The following is a 21,321-nucleotide window of genomic DNA, read 5'->3' on the forward strand; positions in this document are numbered from 1 at the left end:
CCATAAGAATTGCTTTCAGGCCAGAACCCCTAGTGGAACTAAATTATCTTGTGAAATAAATCCACAGGATAAAAGTAGCATTTTAATCTACCCTAATTAAATGTGTTCCTTTCAAACTCAACCTTATCAGTTAGAGCCTGCACATAAGATTCAAGCTGAAGAACAAATTAAATTCTCAGAAATGAACCATGGACACCAAGAATTGAAATAACACTTCTCAAGATATGAGCGGACGGTGGTTCATCAGCAATGGCACCATGTTCCAGGACCCATATTTCAAGACAAAGGCTACATGCATATGGGAAGACAGTCATACCCCACACGGGCAAGTGTGGCGAAAACCACAGTTTGATTTTGGCTTCCCGACATTTAGCAGACTGGTTATTAAGTCTGAGACTCAGTCATTCATCACAATACCGCAGGTCCTTGAGGAATGCCTTTTTGTTCAAGTTGTAACGTTGATAAGGGAAAAAAAATTCCCATGACACTGAATAAATGATATTATTTGAGAACCTAGTTTCATTATATGCAATTTGAAAGTCACATTCTTAAGAACCTATTGATAATGATGATGTTAGATGAGGATTTTCTGTGACATGAACAGTATTATTGTTATAGAATAATATCATTAGGAGGATAAAGAGAGCAGCGGAGGAAGGGGCTGGGCTGGAACCGATGCTGTTCTGCTCTTGCTGCCATCACATTTTGAGTGTGACACCACCACCAGGAAGGACCCCTGACTCCTTCCTCTCCTAGAGATTGTGACAGCAAGTGCTTCTAGTCCAGCTTTGGGCAGAAAGCTAAGACAGGAAAAATTATGTAGTAGAGCCATCAGAATATCAGAGAGCCTGGTCAAAAAAGCTCACAACACAGGTATCTAGAGTGCCCAGTGGCAGGTCTGAGACTTCAGAAAGAGCAGAGATTATTCCTGGTTACTTTTGGGCAAATGAGTGTGGCTGCCGGTGGTCCCAGCTCCTGGCCCTCTACTCCTCTTCTCTACCTCACAGCTGCATTCTTATCCAAATGGCTATACCTGGTTGCCGCTTTAGGGCTCTTAGCTGAGCATGAACTAGAAGGCATTTCTGTATCATGCCTGGCCAGCCTCCTCTATCACCCCATCCTTCTCTCAGTCATAAGGGGCTGCAGTTACCAGAGCAGAAGCAAAGAGGTGGACTGTCGATGAGCTGATGTGATTTATCATTGCATCCCCTCCCAGGGACCCTTGGTTTCAGCTCAAGGGATCAATCTCCTGATCATAACAGACCTCACCGCTGGAACCAACCCTGCACATTTCCTACTGCTCATGCTCTTATTCCGCAGCAGTGCACAGTCTGGCTGTTAACAGGCCCTTAGCAAATCTGGCTGATGGCCTTTCTGAATAGCTTCTTCGGAGCTTCTCAAGAACACACAGGGCAAGCAACAGTTTGCAGGCAAGGTTAATCCCTGTTATTCATTTGTGCTAGTGGACACTCAGACCTTTGTGAATTGAATTTCAAAACTATTTCAACTGACCATTGTGAGCAACTAAGGAGGCACTAAGCCAGGAGAGTGATTGGGGGATGGATTATGAGAGGAGTTTCCAGCAACCAAAACTCACCTATAGATTATTCCTTTCTCGTGGAGGAACATGAGTGCTGAGATGATTTCTGCAGCATAGAAGCGAGCACGTGCTTCATCGAAACGACGAGACTTCTGAATGTGAAACATCAAGTCACCTCCATTCACAAACTCCATAACAAAAAACAGTCGATCCTGGATACACACACAAGAGAGGAGCTATTGTGATGTAGCAATCGGCACAGCATTCCATCAGTATCTTATATCACCTTTGCTGATCACACGGGGATCAGGATTTGTCGAGAGGATGACAGTGAGACATTGTGACAGCAAGCCAGGATGGGCATGGGGGTTAGATCTCTGGGATGGGGAGAGGGGAATAATACTTGGGTCTCTTTTAAGTAATCCCACACAGCCTTGAATTTCTACATGAGAAGTCTTTGGTTCTAGTTCTAGCTCTGTGCAGGAAACACTATGTAAGTTTGAACTTAACACTTTTTTTTTTTTGATGTTCAACATTAGAAAACCATGATGTCATCCTTCTTCAAATCACAAGGCTTTATAAACTGGAAGAGAGCAGGTGAAGTCCAAAGGTACATGTTTTTGTCTGGAATATTCAGGCTAAGCACAGAAGGGACATCTAGATGTGCTTCAGACCTCACACCTGGCAGAAAACAATCTCAGAAAAAGGAAATCCGCCAAACAGAAGTCTGGTGACAGCCAGAATACTTTGGACATCAGAAATTCCATCTGCAGAATATCCTTGAGGCAGGAGTGTGAATGTACAGGCAAGTTAGTTGCCATATCCAACCTGAAGGATCTCACCACACAGCAGGTGAAATGAACTCTTACATTACTCTCACTCCGTACTGAGTACTATGCAAGTGGTCAGCATAACGGGCTGTGCAGATTGAAACTACAGAATGAAAGAAATGTATAAATCTCAGTTAAAAACTGACGTCTCTTCAATAATGCCCTAAATAGCTAAAAAATATACAGAATTCATACAACCCAACAGTAAAAAAGCAAGGAACCCAACCAAAAGATGGACAGAAGGTTTGATTAAACACGTCTCCAAAGAAGTGACAGAGATGGTTAACATGGAAAAAAAAAATGTTCACCTTCTCCTCTTATATGAGAAATGCATATCAAAACCACAATAAGACATCACTTCACATTTGTAAGAATGACCTATATCAAAAAGGCTGTAAATAATATATGTAGGCGAGGGTGGTAAAAAAGGAACCCTCATTCACTGTTGTTGGAGACATAAATGGGTGCAGCCTCTAAGGAAAATGGTACTGAAATTCCTTAGAAATCTAAAAATATTATCTAGCAACATCTCTCCTGGGTCCTTATCAAAGGAAAAATAAAAATTGATTCAAAAATATGTAGCCCCCTCCATGCTCACAGCAGTATTATTCACCACAGGTAAGGCATGGAAGCAAGCTACTGTCCACGGGCAAGTGAGCAGAGAAAGAAGAGGTGATAGGCGGTCAGTGGGGACTGCTCAGCTATTAACAACAGATACAACCTTGCTGGTGATAATGTAAATAAATGAAATTGCAGGTGATTATGTTAAGAGAGAGATGGCGGAAAGTGAAAGACAATGATCAGATGGTTTATTTCATAGGTGGAGTATAAACCACTAAAGAAAATAAACAAATCACAACAAAAAGAACTCACGGATTCTATGACAGATGTAGTGGTTTCCAGAAGGGGTAGCATGAGTGGGGGATGGGAAGAGGAGAGGGCATCAACCCGATAATGGGAAGGGCACTAAAATGTTGATGGCAGGTTAGGTTTATATAGGTACACCCCCAAATATATATAGGTTTGTAAATTGTAAAATTTATTTACTTTTTTTTTTTTAGAAAGTGATGTTTTCAAAACTGACAGTATGACTTCCTTACTCCCTCCCATGAAGTTCACTTAGTCCTCGTTTAGCCAGGTGCTGAATTAGGGCTGGGAACCTAACAGGAAGCCGAACAGGCATTAAACAGGCTGTGGAGGTGGAGTGTGGGAGACACATAGTGTTTTATGAAGTCATCAACAACAGAAAATTTACAAATTCTGTGAAGGGCAGTGAAGAAAGCAATGACAACGGGTCCCTGCCTGGGGCTCAGAGGAGGTCTCTGAGCAGGCACTTGCAGGGCTTTCGTGGAGCAGGAGGCTTGGAGGCCACCTTGGAAGGAGGTGGCTTTTTACAGTCCACAAAGGACATGCACATGCAGAACCCCTTTATTTGTGGCTTTCAGTGCTACCAGCTTTGCTCCTAGTGGTACCAGGGGTTTACTGCTCAACAATGGGCAGGGATCACGGGTGTTCTTGTTTACTTCCCAATTTATCGCTAGCTTAATCAGAATACAATATGAGCGATGACCTGCTTTTAAGTAAGACCTTAATTAGAAGGGGGGGAGGGTGCAATTCCCTGTGTCTGAAATGTCTCTCTACTAATGAGAAACAAGAATTGAATGAACAGGGAATTCACATACAGGATTCACATACACAGAATTGAACAACCAGCATACAGTTCTTCTGCGTGGCCAATATAATCCAACAGAAACCTCCAGGCCTTCGTTTGCATGTGATGGTGACAGTGACCTGTATCTTCCTACTGGGAAGGGCTCAGGCGATGAACAGGTGAGCAGTGGTGGGACAGGGCAGAGGGCCTGTATGTGGCAGGGACACATCTTCTAGCTGCATCTGTCTGCACAACAGTTGTTTAGTCAAGGCTGTGTTCATTGAGAGGTAGGGGGTGGCCATGGATGGGGAGCAAAGAAGACTCAAACAGTGAACCACACCTTGCAAGTAGGTCAGCCTTATAGGTTTCTGTTAACTGACCAGTTCACATCACGAATGTGACCAGCAGTTACACCAATTCCAAAAGTTTTAAATACCTGATTACTGCAACTAGGCCAGTAGGTAAGTAGCTATTCCTTAGGCCTTTGAAACAAGTTTACCTGGCAAGTTTCTAAGGCTGTAGGCATCAAAAGGTGAGGGCATTATTAGGGAAATTTCTTCCATTTCTAATTCCCCTAACCAGCCCATTAGCCTCATATCTCAAATCAGAAAAGCCAACCCTGGATTAAATTCCTCCTAGCGCCCCACATTCTCCTCTTTCTGGGCCCCACCCCCAGCCTGCAAGCCTACTCTCAGATGATGGAGTGGTGGGGAGTGGAGCTCCTTGGATGCACCGCCAGGAAGTCACAAGGTTTATGACTCTCAAAACAAGGTTTCTTTCCATTCAGAGCTCATTTTTAACCTCCTGTACTGTGGCCCGGCACTGATGACATGATTCCAGAAGCAAACAGGAGAGGTAATGAGCACTATTACACTGTCAAAGGTGGAAATATAGAAAAGCATGTTTATCCACAGCAAAACGTTTCTGCTGTGGGGAAACAATTTGTTTACATCTACTTCTGCTCAGCATGTTTTAAAGTTGCAGAGGCAGTTAGAGTTTGGCAGCAATTTCTCTACGATTTCTTTTGCAGAGGAAGAGATATATGACAAAAATCCCCTCCTTTTAGCAGAACTGATCTGCTCATTAGATGGGAGTGGGATGGGGAGTGAGAACTCATCATCCGCAATAACTTCATTAAGCGTAAGTTCAGGTGAGGCTTCTAGAAAGAGCTCAAAGGTTTCTGATAGTGACTGTGACTGTTTTCAGTGAAAAAAATAAGACTATAAATGTGTAATTAGGTATGTTGCATTTCTGGGTATTTATCTGAAGAATGTGTAAATACCAATTCAAAGAGAAATATAGGCACATATACATGTGGACACACATACCCCCTGCCGTGTGGTTCAATGCATTATTTTTCATGGTGGTCATATCTGGAAACAACCTGTGGTCACTGATGAATATATATGTACATAATGGAACACAAATCAGCTATTAAAAAAAAAAAGAAATATTGTCATTTCTAATGACCTGGATGAACCTAGAAGGGATTATGCTCAATCAATGCTCAGAAAAAGACAATTACTGGATGGCTTTGTACTTATGTAGAAGATTAAAAAAGCAAATGTACAATAATGCAAAAACAAACCTTTAGATTCTGACAATAGAGTGGAGCTTACTATAATCCAGAGACATTCTCTGTGGGGTGAGGGGAGGGAGAAAAGGGCTTGTAGCAGTGGGAAGAGCACAAGGGACTATGGTGATGTGCATGGGGGAGCTGTGGGCCACTCCTTGGGGGCCATACATGAGTGGATAAAGCATACACTGTATGGAAATAAAAAGATAAAAATTTAAAAAATAAAATACAAATAAAAAAGAATGGAGGTTGCCGGGAAGGGGGAACTGTGGCAAGAAGATTGGACAGGTAAAAGGGGTCAAACGCATGGTAGTGGATGGAAACTAGACTTTGTGTCTGGTACATAGTAGATGCAGATGTTGAAGTACAAAGCTGTACACCTCACATTTAAAAAAAAAAAAAGAGCTGGTAAGCATGAATATGCACGGCGATGTCCATCACTGCCAAAGGTACAGATGTGCATGCAAGGGAGACAGAGAGACTACCCGTGGCGTGACAGGTCAGCTTTTGGCTGCAGATCCTGGAGTGACACTGACCCCTCTTTATCCTTTTAGGTGTGTCTGGGAGTTTCTACGGTGAAAGACACTACTTTTATAGTTGGAAATAACCTGATGTCACAGGTGTTTCCTACATATTTTTCTAATTTTCATCTAAAAGCTGGGACACTGGAACAGTGCAGAGCTTAGAGGCCGGCACAGACTACATGTATTCAGCAGGGTGGGTTCAGAGGCAGCTACAGGCAGAGAAGCCTTCAGATCCCTTGCTGCCCACTAGTAAGTAACCACCTGCTTCTTTAAATGTCTTTCTGATGCTTCAAGGAACCAGGCCATCTGGCTTGTTGGAATGACATCCAAAACTCAATTGGCTACAAGTCTGTGCCCCAGAGTCCTGCTGGGAGTGAAGGATCTGACTTCTGGAATGCAGCTTTTGGAGCTGAGGTTTCAGGGATCATCTATAGGCTCTCTCATCAACTCCCTCTTGGGTTCTCAACAAGAATGAATGTTTACTGAGCACAGACGACGCCAGGCCCTGGGTGGGGCCAACGGCAGTGGCATGAGTGATCCTCACACCTGCTCTCTCCAAGCTAGAACACATCACCCCATGCACTTAAGTGCTGTGGAGGGGCACGGAGGGGATATTCGATCACAGAGCAGGGATCCCTAAGCAGCCTACAGGCTGGGGTGGGGCTTTATGAAAACTTCTAGGCCAGTTGAGTCCCTAGTCTCGAAGGCTAAGAAAGCAGCAGACAGGCTGGAATGAGGATGGAGGGGTGACAGGACAATGAATGAAGTGGCAGGGGTGAGGCAAGGCGAGTGACCGCACAGGGAGACAGTCCTGAGTGCTGAAGCTGCTGAGCTGGGGCATCACTGTAACACACACTACTATTTTCCACCCAAGTGCTGACAGAACAAACAAAAGCTGGGGGTGTCCCCCACCCCCACTACTGAGAACTGCAGGGTCTTGGTCCTATAACTTCACGCCATCACTCACTATTGGTCTGTACTAGAACTACAGACTTAAGTGCTGGGCAGCAGTGGCGACTGTCTTAAGCAAGTGTGAGAAACTGCCACATGTAATAAAACAACAGTAACTACAAAGACAAATCCATCCCTGCTAAAGTTTACCCCTACAGGAGGAATTCCACCAATCTGGAGGAAACCTTCACTTTTACCCAATGCCCTTTACAGAGCAGAGACCCATATATGAAGTTCCTCCCACCTACAACTCCGCTAACCATCTGGGCCACTGAAGACATAGTCTCGTTGATGACGTGATAGACACCGTCATGTTCCACAATCTGACTGGGAAGCAATGACAGGAAGCCTTAGTTGGGGTCCCCACATTTAGGGAGGTGCACATGATGGCATAAGGTTGCCCTGAATCATTCTGGGGCAGGGAAGAGCTTCCCACTCCCACCCTGGGCAGCTATGGGACACTTCCTATAGGTAAGCCATATAGATAGATGGCCTTTCCAGCTGTTCTAAAGTCTCATTTCCTGGAAACTGAGCCTGGACACCTGCTCAGCTTTCCCTTGGGCCTGTGGCTCCTCCAAGGTAAATTTTGCCCTGACCTGCACGGCAGCAAACCTGAGGTCCAGGGGAGACCAGTTTAGCTTAGTTTCAGTTTCCCAGCCCTTTCTGCCTTGTTCCTCTCTTTGGTCCCTGATTCAACCAGCCACAAATGCAAGTCATTAGCACAGGGTGAGGAACAACTAGGGAAATAAAAGCAACTCAAAAATCCCTTTTTCCCACACCCACCGCTGGTGTGAGTTACAGGAGAGGGAAGCCCAGAACTGGGGCCTAGCTAATAATAGAATTCCTGTCATTGCCTCTTGGACTCCTCTGACCCCTGCAGCCTGGTCCAAATCTTCCCTGGCTATGAGTGTAGAGCTTCTACTTCCCCAAAACAACAGGGGTAAGAAAACCCCTTACCTGATAGAGGCCCTGGTATAAGCAATGTGCATTCCCTACAGCCCTGGTAAGATTGTTCTTTGGAGTTAAAACTGATGGGCAATTAGTCGTGTAAGGGAAAGTTAGACACAAAACATCTGGATCATGAAAGTGTGATGCCAAGTGGCAAGGTGGCCTCAGCCCTGGGGGTGGTGATTGCCTAGGGAGCTCAGCTGGGCTGGGATGAGCTCCCACAGGGGCAGCGTGGAGACTCTCTTGAGGTGCTGTTCAGCTCAGGTGAGCACTTCCTTTGAGAAATGCCTTGCCAGGCACAATATGTAAAGACTGGATCTCCCTACACAGCAAGTTGGACTCAGAAATCTGGAACTGAGATAGAGATGCTTTCATTCAGGCTATGCTATGATCTGGAAATGAGGAAACAGGCTTTGTTCCAGACACATCTCCATCAGAGGGATGGGTGGCCACAGCCCAGGGAACTGGCTCCCGGCCCCCCGTGCTGCTGCCTTGAACTACAAGTCCCAGAGTACCACAGACAGGACTTCCTGAATTGGAAGCGTGCAGGAACTAGAGGTGGAGTTGAGCAGACTACATAACACAAAGTGGGGCTGCCTTTGTCTTGCTCTGCAGCCCCAGTTTATACCCTGGTACCACTGGAAGGGGACCCACGGGAGACACATGGAGGAAAGACATGCAGAGAGACCAGGAAGAGGCATGGGTGAAAGACCCATAGGAAGGCTGTCTTTGGTAGAGTCAATGGTAGTTATGTTTTTGATTAGTACTTTGGCATCTCTGCTTTTGTCCCAGGCTTTCTATCCCCTTTTCCCCTTCCTTTCTATTTCCTGCCAGAAAGTGACTTAGGTTTTTGGCAAGCTTTTAGGGCTCCATGGCCCTACTTTTCACTGACCCTATTTGGCTAGGCATTTGCCTATAAAGAGATAGGTAACGTCAGAAGTTTGAGAAACCATTAGTAGGAATGTCTTTTCTTCTTTCTCTATGCACACTAATTTTATTAAAGATCTATCACACCGAGACTCCATTTCTTGTTCTTCCTTTATGTGCACATGGCCAGATCCCCACCTGGGTTTCCCCCAGTTGCAAACTAGCAGAATTAGGGAACTAAGGCTGTCTCTGTGGTGTGAATGTAAAATGTCTGTTAAATCAGAGTAGTGACAGCTTAAATGGACAGTCAGAAAAGGGAAAAAGAAGCAGGAACAGAGTGAGGTGGAGCTAAGTGGTCGGGAGTGTGAGTCAGCTGAGCAGGAATGACCTGGCTTTCCATTTTCAGACCCCCAGGAGTCCTCACCGAATTCTGCCCTTGGGTTACATGTCAGGCCTTTGGGATCTCAGAATGTTTCCTTTCCTTTCCCTGTGACTCTGTGAACACTGGTTTACTGTATATGATTCGGGAAACTAGCTTCCCACCTCCTCTGATGTTTATGTGCAGGCCACACCCACCACCAGAGCATCCATGTCTGAATCTTCACTTTCACTTTTTTTTCCCATGACCTTGATTAAGCCATTTTTCACTTACTAGCTATCAACCAAACACACCAATTTCTTTTTTAAAAATGTCTAAGTATCCTTTTCATTTCAGGGTCCAAAGACTACAAGTTTATGTTTCCACATGTGCATTTGCAATCATAAAAGTTTTCTTTTTTTAATTATTTTATTTTCTTGCATCTTTATTCTCCCTTCAGGGTAGTCCTTGTAATTCTCTCACCACCACAGCACCCATGAACCATCACCATAGTCTCTTGTGTTCTTCCCTCTCCATCCTGACTCCTTTCCTGCTCCCTCCTTTGCTGTTTGCCTTAAATCCATGATCAGTTAACAAGTTTTGTCTTTTCCCAGGCCCTTTTTTGGTTTTTGTAAGTTTCACCTATAAGGTAAACCATTCAATATTTTTCTTTTTACTTCTGACTTATTTTGCTTAGCTCCACCCATGTTGCTGCAAATGCCATGAGTTTTATCTGTTTTGATTGCAGAGTAATAGTCCATGGTGTATGCATACCAGATCTTTTTGATCCATTCATTTGTTTTGGGGCATTTAGGTTTTTCCTTACTTGGTTATTGAAAATAGTGCTACAATAAACATAAGCATGCAGGTTCCTTTCATGTTAGTAGTGTTTTTATGTCTGCTGGATAGATTCTGAGTAGTGGAATTGCTGGATCACACAGTCGATCCATTTTTTAGTGTTTTAAGGGTCCTTCATACATCTTTCCATACTGGCTGGGCAAATTTGCTTTCCCACCAGTTAATGCAATTTTTTTTAAAAGATTTATTTATTTGTGCATACAGAACTGGGGTACAGGCCAGAGGCTCAGGGGTGGCGAGAGGCTTCACCAGAGACAGAGTGGGGAGCAGAACAGGCAGATCAATGAAGTACACTGCTGAGGGGAGCAGCGGGCGGGTCAGGAGAGGTCTGCCATGCCATGTGGTCACCTCCAGGGCAGGCGGGGATCGAACTCATGCGGAAGTGGCTTTAGCTTCTCAGTGCTGTGCTTTAACCTGCTGCGCCACCAGGAGGGCCCAGTTAATGCAATTTTTAAGAAACAGGTTTTCTTATTGATAAATCTAGATAATAGTATAACAACTATAGTTGCCCTATGATGATTAAGCCCAAAGCAAAATGCCACACACACAGCCAAGGAATTGCCAACAAATGGCAGCTATGGTTTTTAACTACAACACACAAAAACACTCCAGCCAAATCTAAGAGGCTTGTGTCCAGCACCCAAGTCCCTAGTGCCACTAAGAAGAACACCGTGTGGTGGTGAGAGGCCTCGGCTCTGGAGCCAAGATACCTGACATGAAAAGGCATTTCTCACTCTGCAGTATTTACTTTTTAACTCCCAAAACACCCATCTGCAAAATGGGGTTACTAAGACAATCAAACACACAGGTACTTAAGCCTTCCAAACACAATCAACACCCGATAGATGGTAGCCACAATTATTTTCCTCTGCATTACCAGCTCCTCTTAGCTTCAGCCACCACAGCCTCTGCTCCTGGAGCACTGGCCCTGGAAGAGCAGCAGCTTCCTTGGTTGTGAGCTGCCTGCCATGGATTCACAGAGGGTGTCTCACTCACGGAGCCCTTAGACAGCTCCCTGAGTCTCAGCGTAGAACAGGAACCCAGAGGACTGAGGGAGTCAGGCAGCTTCCCTCGGCCAGCTGCTGGGAGCCCCGTCACTTCCTGATTCTAGAGGGACATGGCCTTGATATGGCAAGAATTTTTCTTTCTCAGAAGTGATTACAAAATAAGAGGTTACAAAAGCAGTTTGATAACCAAATCACGCTAGCCAAAGTTTTGGTTCTAGTAAGTTTTCTACTATCAGATAATTCCTACTCTACTTTAAAAGCTTCATAATAAAAATAATTCTTATTGTTGTAAAGCAAATGAGTTTCCCATGGGCTGCAAACATAGTAGGTGACTTTTTTGTAGCCACTATTTCCCCTCCTGTAAAGCTGATTCATTCTTATAAACAGGTTGAGAAAGATTTTTCTTCTTAAAACCAGTCTCTATAGACATTGCAGTTTATACGTGTCAGCAGTCTTACTTGAAGACATTGCAAGGTAGATGCCTATCACCTTTTGGAAATATTCCCAAGAAGGGGAATAGCATTTAAAGGTAATGACCAAGACTTATAATAGGTACAATTTTGTTTTAGGGTGATGAAAATGTTCTAGAACTAGATAGTAATAAGGGTTGCACAATATTGTGACTGTACTAAATACCATGGAATTATGATTAAAATGGTCAACTTAATGTATGCATATTTTAACATACTGAAGAAAAAAAGAACTTAGAAATAAAAAGTCAAAGACTAAATTATGACCCTAAAGCAACAGAGAGCAAAGAGTTACAATGAAATTTACTGACCCAAGTTCTAAGAATTGCTTTGGAATATTTTCAATCCTGTATCAAAAGCCACAGAATACCACTAACTGTGTCCAAGAAGAAGGAAATCTGAAGTCACAGGCAACCTGCACTGCATTTCTCACAAGGGTCTCCCGTTAGGACTTTTCCCTAGTGAACAGTCACCTACAAGGCGAATATGAAGTTCAAATCAACAGGAAAAGGTTAATGACGTCGATGAGGTCACAGTGGGAAAGCACCCCGGTGAGGCAATCTGATTGCACTATGCCTGAACTGGAAACAGTGGAATTTAACCACATTAAGAATGATTACAAAAGCTTCATGGAAGAAACAAAAAGGTAGAACTGCCTGGCTTCTTTTTTTTTTTTTTTGACTTATGATTTAGCGCATTCTAGAAGGCACTGCAGATAACTCTATTCACCCAGCAACTTCTGTCAAGCCCACAGGGAGGATATGCCTGGCTGGTGTCAGACTAGTGTCCAATACAACAAGCCCTTAGGTGCTTGTATTTCAAACCTGGAGGGACACACAACATTTTCAGAGGCCAAGTGTTTTCCTGGTAAGCAAGACGCACTGGTCATCTCATGTAATGAAACTCAAAAAGGCCTACTGGCATCTACACCAGGCAGGAGAACAACCTGGTCAGCATCCCCAGCTTTTCAGCCTGTGAGCCACATGGGCAGGCTTCCAGCTGGCCAGATCCTGGTGCTCCTGTCCCTTGCGCTAGCAAAGCCCATGGATCCCACCTCCTTAGTATTTCCTAAGGGCACTCCTTTGGCGCTGGCAGAGCCAACAAAGCACTGATTGAGTGAGTGCCTCACCTGTCCAACCCCCACTCTCCTCCCCCTCCCCCGCAGGCATCCACCTGAGAGCACTTTGTAAACGGCCCCTCTTATGTTGTTTCCTGACTTAGATCCCTTGCAAGTTCTTTAACCTCCATGATGGACTCAAAGCACCTTGGCCAAGGGTGTTCGAACCAGTAAGAATGCCTCTCCTTCACTCCCATATTTCCACTCTTGAAATTCTACTGTCAAGAGCCCAGAAGAACCCCACACTTACATGAACAGTTAGTCCATGACAAAGGAGCCAAAAGCACACAATGGTGAAAGAAAGTCTTTTCAACTAGTGGTACTGGGAAAACAGGTCAGACATATGTTGAAAAATGAAACCAGACTACTTATAAAAATCACAAAAATTATTCAAAGTGTATTAAAGACTCAGATGTAAGACCAGAAACCATAAAGTACATAGAAGAAAACACAGGCAAAACCCTGCATGACAGTGCTTTGGGGATCTGACTCTAACAGCAAAAGAAGCAAACACAAAATCAACACATGGGACTACATGAAACTAAACATCTTCTGCAGAGCAAAGGAAACGACCATTAAAATGAAAAGACAATGGCCTACATCAAAAAGATCACTACCAAGTGTGGGCAAGGGGGTGGAATAAGAAGAACCCTTATATACTGTTGGTGGGGAGGTGACTGGTCCAGCCACTATGGAAAACAGTGTGGAGAATTCTCAAAATAATAAAGATCAACCATATGATTCAGCAACTCTACACCTTGGTTTGTACCCCCAAAATACAAGAACACCAGTTTGAAGGGCAATATGCACCCCTCTGTTCAGTGCAGCACTACTTCTAATGGCCAAACTATGGAAGCAACCTAAGAGTCTCCAAATGGATGAGTGGATCAGGATAATGTGGTATTTATACACAATGAAATACTATCTATTAAAAACCATAAGCTCTTGCCATTTGTGACACGGCTGGAACTAAAGGGGCTTCTGCTAAGTGAAATAAAGTCAAAAGGAAAAAGACAGGGCCCTCCCTGGTGGGAGAGCACGGCACTAAGAAGCTAAAGCCACTTCTGCATGAGTTCGATCCCCGCCTGCCCCGAAGGTGACCACATGGCGCGGCAGACCTCTCCTGACCCGCCCGCTGCCCCCCTCAGCAGTGTACTTCAGTAGTCGGCCTGTTCTGCTCCCCAATCTGTCTCTGGTGAATCCTCTTACTGCCCCTGCACCTCTGGCCTGTACCCCAGTTCTATATGAACAAATAAATAATTCTTTAAAAAGGGGGAAAAAAGACAAATACCAGATGGTGTCATTTATATACAGAATACAGAGAGGGAGAAAACAACAGCAACAACACAGGAATAGACAAAAGTAAACCAGGACAAACCTTAGAAATAATACTGCAGAGCAGGTTGGGGGAGAGGAGAGCAGGAGAAGACAGAGGGTCTATGGAGAGGGGCTATGGGTGCTTTGATGGTGACTGTGATGGGTAACATACATCTGAAAGGGTGTGGAGCCATGAAATAACCAATATTACCTCAATAGAAAAAAATTACAGCTATATCAAGCTATTTGGAGTTTCCTGACCACATCATATATTCCAACCCTTTGTGCCTCTGCAATGCCGTAAGTTGCATCTGTCCAGGAGGCCTGTACCCACACTGCCCCTCCTGTCTGCAAAGTTCTTCTTCATCATCAAAAACAACTCAAGCAGCTTCCCTCCCAGAGGCTTCAGGACCAGGTGTGACCATCTTCTCTGTCCACAGCGTCCTGGGAACCTGTACTTAGGCTGGCGCCAGCTGTAGCACCCAGAAGGCAAGTTCCCATTTCTCCTTCCACATGTCTTCAGTACCCAGAAGGAAATGTGGGGTCAGTAAACAGTTACTGAACTGAATGAAGAAGGCAAAATAGATAAGAACTCCCACTCAATGTAGAAACGATGTTTCCAGTGGCTAGGGTCAATTTTCAGTATTTAGAAATCACTTAATTTTGAGGAGGATGTGTAAATTAAAAATGACATTTCCATATATGGAAAGTATAAAGAAAGAAAATAGCAAGTTTATGTTCCCCAAAGTTTTAAAATTTTCCTATGCTGGTTGGGAAATCTTTTTTAGGTTTTGATTATCTCGGTTTATAAAACCAAAACATATGCACCACACGCAGGATGTGAATCTGACTCACAAATACGAATCCCTGCAAACTAAAAGATGGTATTCATAAGATGACATTGATTGGTATTGCAGGAGACGTGGCAATATAATCATTAAGTGCCAAAACAGGAGAAACTACACGATTTCAACTGCTTTCTTTTTAGCGTATAACATTTTAATAACATGCACATAGAGCTACCCTTCTGCTCCCTAGGCTCTGGCAATTCTGCCTAATCACTGCAGGTTCACAGTTCCTGCTTGTAGCATGTAAGCCTCACCCACATTCAGCAGACCCTGCACTTCCACTGTCTCCTCTCAGCCCAGAATAGGTTTTGCCAGTTCCCCCGTGCAGCCACTGAAGAGGCCCCAGACAGGAATTTTGCTTTTCCTCAAGTGCAGGGGGAAAAAGCAGATTATAATTTTGTAAAGATTCGACGTGCTTTGTTTTGTCCCCTGTAAAAGTAAAGCGATCTGCTAGCCCACTTGACTTCTCTCTCCTGGGACAGACCACCTGCCAGCAGGGGAAATGCCCCCACTCTGGACATCTGACATTGTCTGGAGACATTTTTGGTTGTTAAGGAGGTACTACTGGCACGTGGCAGTGGGCAAGGGTCAGGGGTCAGGGGTGCAGCTAGCCCTGCAGGCACAGCACAGCACAGAGATGTTCTGGCATGAATGTCAGTTTAGGGGGTGGGAGGGGGGGCAATGGACACTACTATGCAAACACTATTTTTTACTAGAAAGGTTGAAAACTCATCAATCATCTGGTTATTGCAACTATTCAACCTGTTGGTGAGGTTCAAAGTGCTGGGGACACAGTTCTCTCCTCCTGCAGGAAGGAAGGAAAGATTGAGGTAAAGGACAGACCCATAATCTACAGGCTTGCAGAAGAGAAACTGGAACCAGCACCTACATGAACTCCACCACGTTTGTTCCCTATGTTGTTAGCTGTCTCTCTCCCATCCTGAACTTCCTGTCACTAGTATAAGCAGGTCTGGGGGAGGACACGGGCCTGTTCCCCATTCCATGACCCCTTAGAGATCAGCAGGAGGCCTTGCCCAGCATTCTGGCCACTGAGCAGGTGAGCGGACAGGAAGAACAAGGCACATAGGTGCTTCCCAAGGTCCACAGCATAGAGAGGGGGTCATGTGCAATGCAGGAGGGAGAGAAATTTCACTGCAAGTTTTGTTTCCATTGAGAATCATATATTGTATCATTTTAATGTTTAAAATAATCATACCCATAAGAATAAAATTAAAAGGCTCTGGGAAGACTCCCTTCCTAACACCTAAGTGATAAATCATTACAGACCTTCTGAAAAGAGGGGGTAGGAGTGAGCTCAAAATACAGTGGGCCTTTTTGTTGTACAAATACACTGAAAGTTGGATGCTCTGCAAAGAAAGGAAACAGGAACTCCCTGGGTGGCCCTGAAGGGAAGACAGAGCAAGCCAGAGCCCTCCAGCCGGGCCCAGTGGGGCTGCTGCCCAGACAGAGCCAAGTTACTAGCAGAAGGCAGAAGAAGCGCCTGCAGGAGGGCAGTCAGTCTTGGGGGCTGACACGGGGAGGCACGGGTCCCCACAGCCTTGTCCAGGGGCTGTCAGTGAGAGACCAAGCCACCCCACGGGGTGCAGAAGAATGTGCAAGCGGCACCACTGAGCAAGGCCACAAGCGGGGCCGCCACCGTGCTCGTGACACTGTCTTGCTTTGGGTCCCCAAGCCCCATGAGGTTAGGAACCCACCACCAAACAGAGGCAGTGAAGAAGGCCCTAGGTAAATGGAAAGGAGCACTCCATGTGCAGATGTAACTTCACCCCTCCCAGAGGTGGCTCTGAAGGATTCCATATGACCAATGTGTCTCGGAAGATCACAAGTTGATTCTATATCAAGTGAATAAGTCAGAAGGAGAAAAGATTCTCATCTCATGCATATGTGGAATGTAAAGAAACAAAGCAAAGGTGGCCCTCCCTGGTGGCGCAACGGGTTAGGGTGCAGCACTGCAAGCTAGACGCAGCCAGTTCAGTGAGAGTTCAATCCCCTGCCTCGGAGGTGACCCACATGGCGTGGCAGACCTCTCCATACCAGCGTGCTGCTCCCCTCAGCAGTGTACTTCATCGATCTGCCTGTTCTGCTTCCCACTCTGTCTCAAATCCTCTCACCCCCTGCAACTCTGGCCTGTACCCCAGTTCTGTATGCATAAACAAGTAAATCTTTTTTAAAAAAGAAAAAGAAACAAACAAATATGAGTTATGGGCATCACTGCCCTGTGTTCACTTGTCTCTCCAGAAGAACAGTGGGCTGGAGGGCTCCTAGGTAGGGCCAGACTGCCGACAGCCTGGGGACTCCCAGCCCAGGTACGCTAAGCTTATCAGAGGGTCACTTTCTGCAGGTATTTCTGTCCACAGCTTCATGACAGAAGAATACAGATGTAGCTAGATATACTTTTTTAGAAGAAATCAAAAGCAGGGAACCTCTCTAAAAATGGGGGAAGGTTGGAGGTCATGAGTTAAGCCAGAGTGAGCACCAAGAGCTCTCTGCTGAAGGTCCAGTGTGATCACCTACTGATGAAAGGCTAAGAGGTTCATTCCAAGGGCAGGTGATTATCTGGCTGCATGCCTGTCTCACACACTCCTTTGCTCATGTCTAATACAATGAGGAAAACAATACAAAGAATGTTCTCTGGCACGCACATCCCCAGGTGACTTCTGTAACACCTGTCTGATTTAAGCGTCTAGTACCGACTATGCAAACCAACAGCATTTAGGGCATTAAGAACCCTAGACACCCTAACTTCAAAAGCAGGATTTCTGCTTTTCTGACCAACATTTGAGGGGCAGCTTCTTATGGAAAAGCTCGGTGGGCTGTCTTGGCAGGCTGACACCCTGGGACACTCCATCAGCGGTTCAGGCCTCCTGAAGAAAGAACCAACAAGCAGATGACTCGGCCCATCCCGGCCAAGGACAGCCTGCATCCTGTGGCCCACCTGACCACAGCAGATGGCAAAGACAAACGTCAGCATACCCCAAGACTGGGGCTCTGCCGTGGCTAGGCTGTCTGGCCAGACCTGGCCCTGCTGGTGAGACGCAGCTCTTGGGCACTGGCACAGTGTGTCTTTGTCTTGCTTTCCAAGTGGAAACCTTCGCTTCAGTAACTGGGTCTTGGAACAAAGACTAAAGCATCTGACCTGTATTTGCTTTGCGACTCCCCTCCACAATGGGCTTTATTCCTCTGGGTCTTGAGTACTCAGATGAGGGCTCAGGAGAGAAGCCAAAGCAGAAAGCCCCTGGAAGACGGGTGGGGGCCAGGCCAATCCGGATTCCAGGCCAGCAGACTCAGCTGCTCACCCAGTGCTCACTGATCAAGATGAAAGGCATGTGAAGGGAATTTAACCTGAAAGAGGAAGGGAGCAATGCCCCAGGACTCCCTGGCACCTAATGGATCCTCCGGCCCCACGGCACCAAAAGTAGTAAGTACACAAAATAAGTGAAAGTCATCCATGATGCCAATACCTTAATGCTATCCCTGAGAACTGACTGGTGTTAATTCCTTCCAGTTTTTTTTCTTTGGAGGAGGAACCGAATTTGCCAATTCACTGTCTTGGGCAGAACCCGGATCTATGCCCTGTATTAATCAAAACCCTGTATTATTCCCTGGGCTCTAACCTCCCAGTTCCACCATTCACTGAACTTGATTTTATACAAATGACTTCACTCCTCCATACTTCACCTTATCTCTCAACAAAATGAGGATCATAATGTACCTGTCTTAAAGGGCTGTTATAATAATTTCCTCCAGTGTGTAATACACATTCGGTGCTTATGACAGTGTCTGACAACTCACCATACAACTGCCTGACATCCAGTTTCCTCTTTCCTGACTGAAAATCTTCATCAAATGGTGACTTATATAAGTAAACACCTATTGCTAATTTGTTGCCCAAATTTTCCTATTATGAATAATGCACTGAAAATTAAACCTCTTGTGTGTAATATTTATTTCATTCTTCATATAGCTTTCTTAGGTTAGATTATGAGAAAGAAAAACAAAGATCCCAAGAATATAAGCATTCTTATGGGACTTGATACAGATCATCAAACAATTCACAAACTATTAGGATTTACAGTGTGATCAGAAAGGTATGAAGGTACCCACTTGCGAGTACTATGTATGATTATGAAAATTTGGTAGAAGTTTTCTTGTATTTATTTTTCTTTGTATTAAGAAAATTTGGTAGAGGTTTTTTTGTATTTATTTTTCTTTGTATTAAGAACAAAGGGTCAAAATTTCTACTTTTGGGGTATTCTCCCTCTGGGTGGGGTGTGCATTGGCCTTTGGGAGTCCCAGGACATTTTTCTTTCCGGTTGAACTCCTGATCATATGTCAGATATCCTCAATGACTATCTTATTTGGTTTTGGGAAACTAATTCTAAAGAACAGAAACGGGCCCTCCCTGGTGGTACAATGGATTAGGATGTAGCACTGCAAGTCAGTTGCAGCCTCTTCATTGTGAGTTCGATCCCAGCCCTGGAAATGACCCACAGGGTACAGCAGACCTCTGCTATCTCACCAGCTGCTCAGCAGTGTGGTTTGTCGATCTGCCTGTTCTGCTTCCCACTCTGTCTCTGGTGAATCCTCTCTCCGCCCCTGACCTCTGGCCTGGGCCATGGCATGCGGAAGGGAGGTGAGGTGTGAGGAAGAAGCTGTGGTCACGGTGAATCCACTCACTTCCCATAGTGCTATCATTCTGCAAAGTACAGCTGCCTGCTCTCCTTGGCCTCACAGCAATGCTTCTGTCGTTGTACACTGAGAACTTAGGGTTTCCGTGACACTGAAGGTAGGTAGGCTTAAGCCATCCTAACAGGGGAAAGCAAGGTTGGGAGAGAACTCAGTTTTCTTTCCAAGGGCAGCAACTTGGAGTGGAGCCAGGAGCAGCTCAGGCAATGAGGAATCAACCACCTAAGTGTGGTCTGAGACTCGAGGACAGACGGGTCATTGCACAGGGCCAGGCTCAGACTCAGCCTGACTAGAGCCCAGCCTTGCCTCAGTGCTTTCAGTCCAGGCAACTTAAATACTCCCTCTGGGCTTTAGAAACACTCATTCCAAGGGGCCAGATGAGGAGGGCTGTTTCCACAAGGGTTGGCATGCGGAAATGATACTGGGGAGAGACTCCAACACCACCCCTCAGCTCACTCCTGAATTCTTCACAGGACACTGTCACGGTTCAGCATCACCTGCTACTGATTAGTAACTCACTTCAGAGGCCATGACCTGCTAAACCGAGTAGCTGAAGAGTAATAATTTTCACAGAAACTAGTATATTCTGTTCTTTTTTTTTTTTTAAGATTTATTTATTTATTCATACAGAACTGGGGTACTGGCCAGAGGTAGAGGGGTGGCAAGAAGCTCCACCAGAGACAGAGTGGAGAGCAGAACAGGCTGACTGATGAAGTACACTGCTGAGGGGAGCCGCAGGTGGGTCAGGAGAGGTCTGCCTCGCCATGTGGATCACCTCTGGGGTGGGGATCGAACTTGCACTAATGCAGCTGGGGCCAGCTTGCAGTGCTGCGCCTTAACGTGCTGTGACACCAGGGAGGGCCCATATTTTCTGTTCTTTACAGAACAAATGTAAACAGGGATAGTCTCTGAGGATTTCTGACAGATGGACAGATGCATCAAAAACAAATATCATACATACCATGGGGCCTAATTTCATGCAAACCCAAGAGAAGACATAAGTACAGGAGAATAGAAATTGTATGTCTCTTATCTCAGCACAAGAAAAAAACTCCTTTGACTCTTTTAAGCTGATTCCTACCACTTTTGTTTGTCACCTAGACTTAGGGCAAGGAACAAGTCCTTTTATCCTTTGCTCTGGGTAAAAGCAAATCTGCTGTAACACACAAATTTCAAACCCCAAAGTTTGTTCTCTCTCTGGCAATTAAAAATCACTTTGCAGTAAGGACTGCCACCTTGTGGTCACATGTATAACTGTCACAAGGGAAAATGGACTGCCAGGGCTAACAAAGGTTTCATTTACAGAACAGAGGAATCCCAGGTGGCTGCTAGTATTTTGGTAGGCTGTATAAATTATAAATTTCCCTGGAAAACTGCATTGCACAGGATGTCTTCATGGGACTCCCAATATGTCCCAGGTTAATTTCTTGCTCTACTCGACCATAACAAGATCTGACTGCTGGGAAAGCTGAGTGTGTTCATAGAATCAAGGGAACTTCCTCTTGTTGGTAAAAATCCCCTAGTGTTGGGTCTGAGACACTTTACATGTTCTTTAGACCAAACTGAAACAACAGCTGCATATCCAGACTAAGTTCACTAACTGCCAGATGACAGTCTGACTCAGAGGCCATCAGCTGTAAGACCATCTACCCTGGTGCCACCAGCTGCTCTCTGGCTCAGGCCCTGTTAGATGAGCTGAGCACAGCTCTGTTCTGCCACTTGATTCATGGTCTAGCAGGAGCTTGAGCTCTA

The 21,321-nt window shown here is 45.2% G+C and overlaps 1 protein-coding gene across 1 annotated transcript in view; it reads right to left on the reverse strand.

Moving 5' to 3' along the window:
• The window catches only part of PRKCH (protein kinase C, eta), a 199,480-nt gene that overhangs the window by 54,123 nt on the left and 124,036 nt on the right, over nt 1-21,321 (reverse strand). Inside the window, exon 10 of the mRNA XM_004681808.2 lies at nt 1,598-1,752. Within this exon, the coding sequence (XP_004681865.1) occupies nt 1,598-1,752 (155 nt within the window). The remainder of the gene's footprint in view (nt 1-1,597; nt 1,753-21,321) is intronic.

This window comes from Condylura cristata, unplaced genomic scaffold (assembly GCF_000260355.1).
Source record: "Condylura cristata isolate star-nosed mole 26May11 unplaced genomic scaffold, ConCri1.0 scaffold00013, whole genome shotgun sequence".
NCBI lineage: Eukaryota > Metazoa > Chordata > Mammalia > Eulipotyphla > Talpidae > Condylura > Condylura cristata.